The 2,500-nt window shown below is 45.0% G+C and overlaps 1 protein-coding gene across 1 annotated transcript in view; it reads left to right on the top strand.

The window, feature by feature from the left end:
* Nucleotides 1–2,500, top strand: part of LOC111645916 (uncharacterized) — a 17,971-nt gene that overhangs the window by 1,588 nt on the left and 13,883 nt on the right. Inside the window, exons 2-3 of the mRNA XM_087170780.1 lie at nt 1,249–1,590; nt 2,444–2,500. The exon at nt 2,444–2,500 is cut by the window's right edge and continues 75 nt beyond it. Coding sequence (XP_087026906.1) covers nt 1,249–1,590; nt 2,444–2,500 — 399 coding nt within the window. The remainder of the gene's footprint in view (nt 1–1,248; nt 1,591–2,443) is intronic.

The following is a 2,500-nucleotide window of genomic DNA, read 5'->3' on the forward strand; positions in this document are numbered from 1 at the left end:
CTGAGGATCTTTGTTTTTAATGAAACCTTTCAGATACACTGAAGTTTCCTAAAGTTAGAAACTAATGTTTTCACCACAGAAGCCTTCTGGGTAATTCGCTCTATATATGAGGAAACATACAAAAACACTATAATTCAGCAGACACATCAAAGAAGCCGCCATGATGTTCTTTCAAAAGTGGATTAATGACCTTTTATCACCATGACGTCATGACGTGCTTCACTTCTGCATACGCCATTTTTAATGAACCAGTTTGTGTCGGTCTGAGTCAGACATCTTTCACAACGATTAGCATTGTTAGCATCTTTTCAGAACGATTAGCATTGTTAACATATTTTCAGAATGGTTAGCTAGTTAGCATCATTTCAGAATGGTTAGCTAGTTAGCATTTTTTCAGAATGGTTAGCTAGTTAGCACCTTTTCAGAACAGTTAGCTAGTTAGCATCTTTTCAGAATGGTTAGCTAGTTAGCATTTTTTCAGAATGGTTAGCACAGCTAGCATCTTTTCAGAATGGTTAGCTAGATAGCATTTTTTCAGAATGGTTAGCACAGCTAGCATCTTTTCAGAATGGTTAGCACAGCTAGCATCTTTTCAGAATGGTTAGCTAGATAGCATTTTTTCAGAATGGTTAGCACAGCTAGCATCTTTTCAGAATGGTTAGCTAGATAGCATTTTTTCAGAACAGTTAGCGTATTTAGCATCTTTTCAGATTGGTTAGCCAGTTAGCATGTTTTCAGAACGTTTGCCAGTTAGCATCTTTTCAGATTGGTTAGCCAGTTAGCATGTTTTCAGAACGTTTGCCAGTTAGCATCTTTTCAGAACGGTTAGCTAGTTAGCATCTTTTCAGAACGTTTAGTGTAGTTAGCATCTTTTCAGAATGGTCAGCATAGTTAACATCTTGTATTCTTTTACGTTGTTTGTTAGCTTGTAACTTGCAGTGGCTGACACAAGGTTAGCAGTTGTGCTAATGCTAGCTCTCTCTCTCTGTCCTGACAAGGTGTCAGGTGTATTTAGCAACGCCCCCCCGTCCCCACAAGGATTGGTTCCTTAGGTTTGTGACGTATGATGTTACGGTCGTCATGACGATGCTTTGTTGTGGTGTTTGTGTGGATGTAAATGTTCAGCTTCATTCAGACATGTGTTTAGTTTACAGGCTGCTCACGCTGCAGGGTCCAATCACAAAGTGGACCAGACTGGTTTCTGTCTCACCTGAGGACGAGGACTAATGTCTCTGTCTGTGTCCTCAGTGTCCCAGCATGCCTCAGCTCTGGAGATATATGAGGGGGACGACTTTGTCCTGCTGCCCTGTGAGTTTCCCACCATTGACCTGGACGAGCCCTCAGTGGTGTGGAGCCGCTCCGACCTCCGTCCTTCAACCGTCCACCAGCGTCAGCTGGAAGGGGATGAACTCAAAGACCAGAACCAGGACTACAGAGACCGGCCGTCCATGAGGACGGACGCTCTGCAGACCGGACACCTCGGCCTCACTCTGAGACGACCCACCATCAGGGACAGCAGCACCTACACCTGCATCATCAGAGAGTTTGGACTAGAACTGAGCCGGAGAGAAGTACCACTGGAGGTCAAAGGTCAGAGCTGTAGATACAGGTCAAATGTGAGAGCTGTAGATACAGGGAAAAGGTCAGAGCTGTACAGGTCAGAGGTCAACGGTCAGAGCTGTAGATACAGGTCAAAGGTCAGAGCTATAGATACATGTCAGGGGTCAAAGGTCAGAGCTGTAGCTACAGGTCAAAGGTCAGAGCTGTAGATACAGGTCAGAGGTCAAAGGTCAGAGCTGTAGATACAGGTCAGAGCAGTAGGTACAGGTCAGAGGTCAGAATTGTGGATACAGGTCAGAGGTTAGATACAGGTCAGAGGTCAGAGCCATAGATACAGGTCAGAGGTCAGAATTGTAGATACAGGTCAAAGGTCAGAGCCGTGGATACAGGTCAGAGGTCAGAATTGTAGATACATGTCAGAGGTCAGAATTGTAGATACAGGTCAAAGGTCAGAGCAGTAGATACAGGTCAGAGGTCAGAATTGTAGATACAGGTCAGAGGTCAGAGCCGTAGATACAGGTCAGAGGTCAGAGCTGAAGATACAGGTCAGAGCAGTAGATACAGGTCAGAGGTCAGAGCCGTAGATACAGGTCAGAGGCCAGAATTGTAGATACAGGTCAGAGCTCAGAGCTGTAGGTACAGGTCAGAGGTCAAAGGTCAGAGCTGTAAATACAGGTCAGAGGTCAGAGCTGTAGATACAGGTCAGAGCAGTAGATACAGGTCAGAGGTCAAAGGTCAGAGCAGTAGATAAAGGTCAGAGGTCAGAATTGCAGATACAGGTCAGAGGTCAAAGGTTAGAGCAGTGGATACAGGTCAGAGGTCAGGGTAGAAGTAAACTCATCAGTAATGTGTTTTAATTGTTGTTGTTTTTTGTGGACTGCAGAACGTTCTGTAAAGACGGGCTGGATTCTCATTGGACTCCTGTTTCTCCTGCTCCTCC

The sequence above is a fragment of the Seriola lalandi genome, unplaced genomic scaffold (genome assembly GCF_002814215.2).
Source record: "Seriola lalandi dorsalis isolate HSWRI2012SDOR001 ecotype SW California unplaced genomic scaffold, Sedor1 jcf7180002054959, whole genome shotgun sequence".
Lineage (NCBI taxonomy): Eukaryota > Metazoa > Chordata > Actinopteri > Carangiformes > Carangidae > Seriola > Seriola lalandi.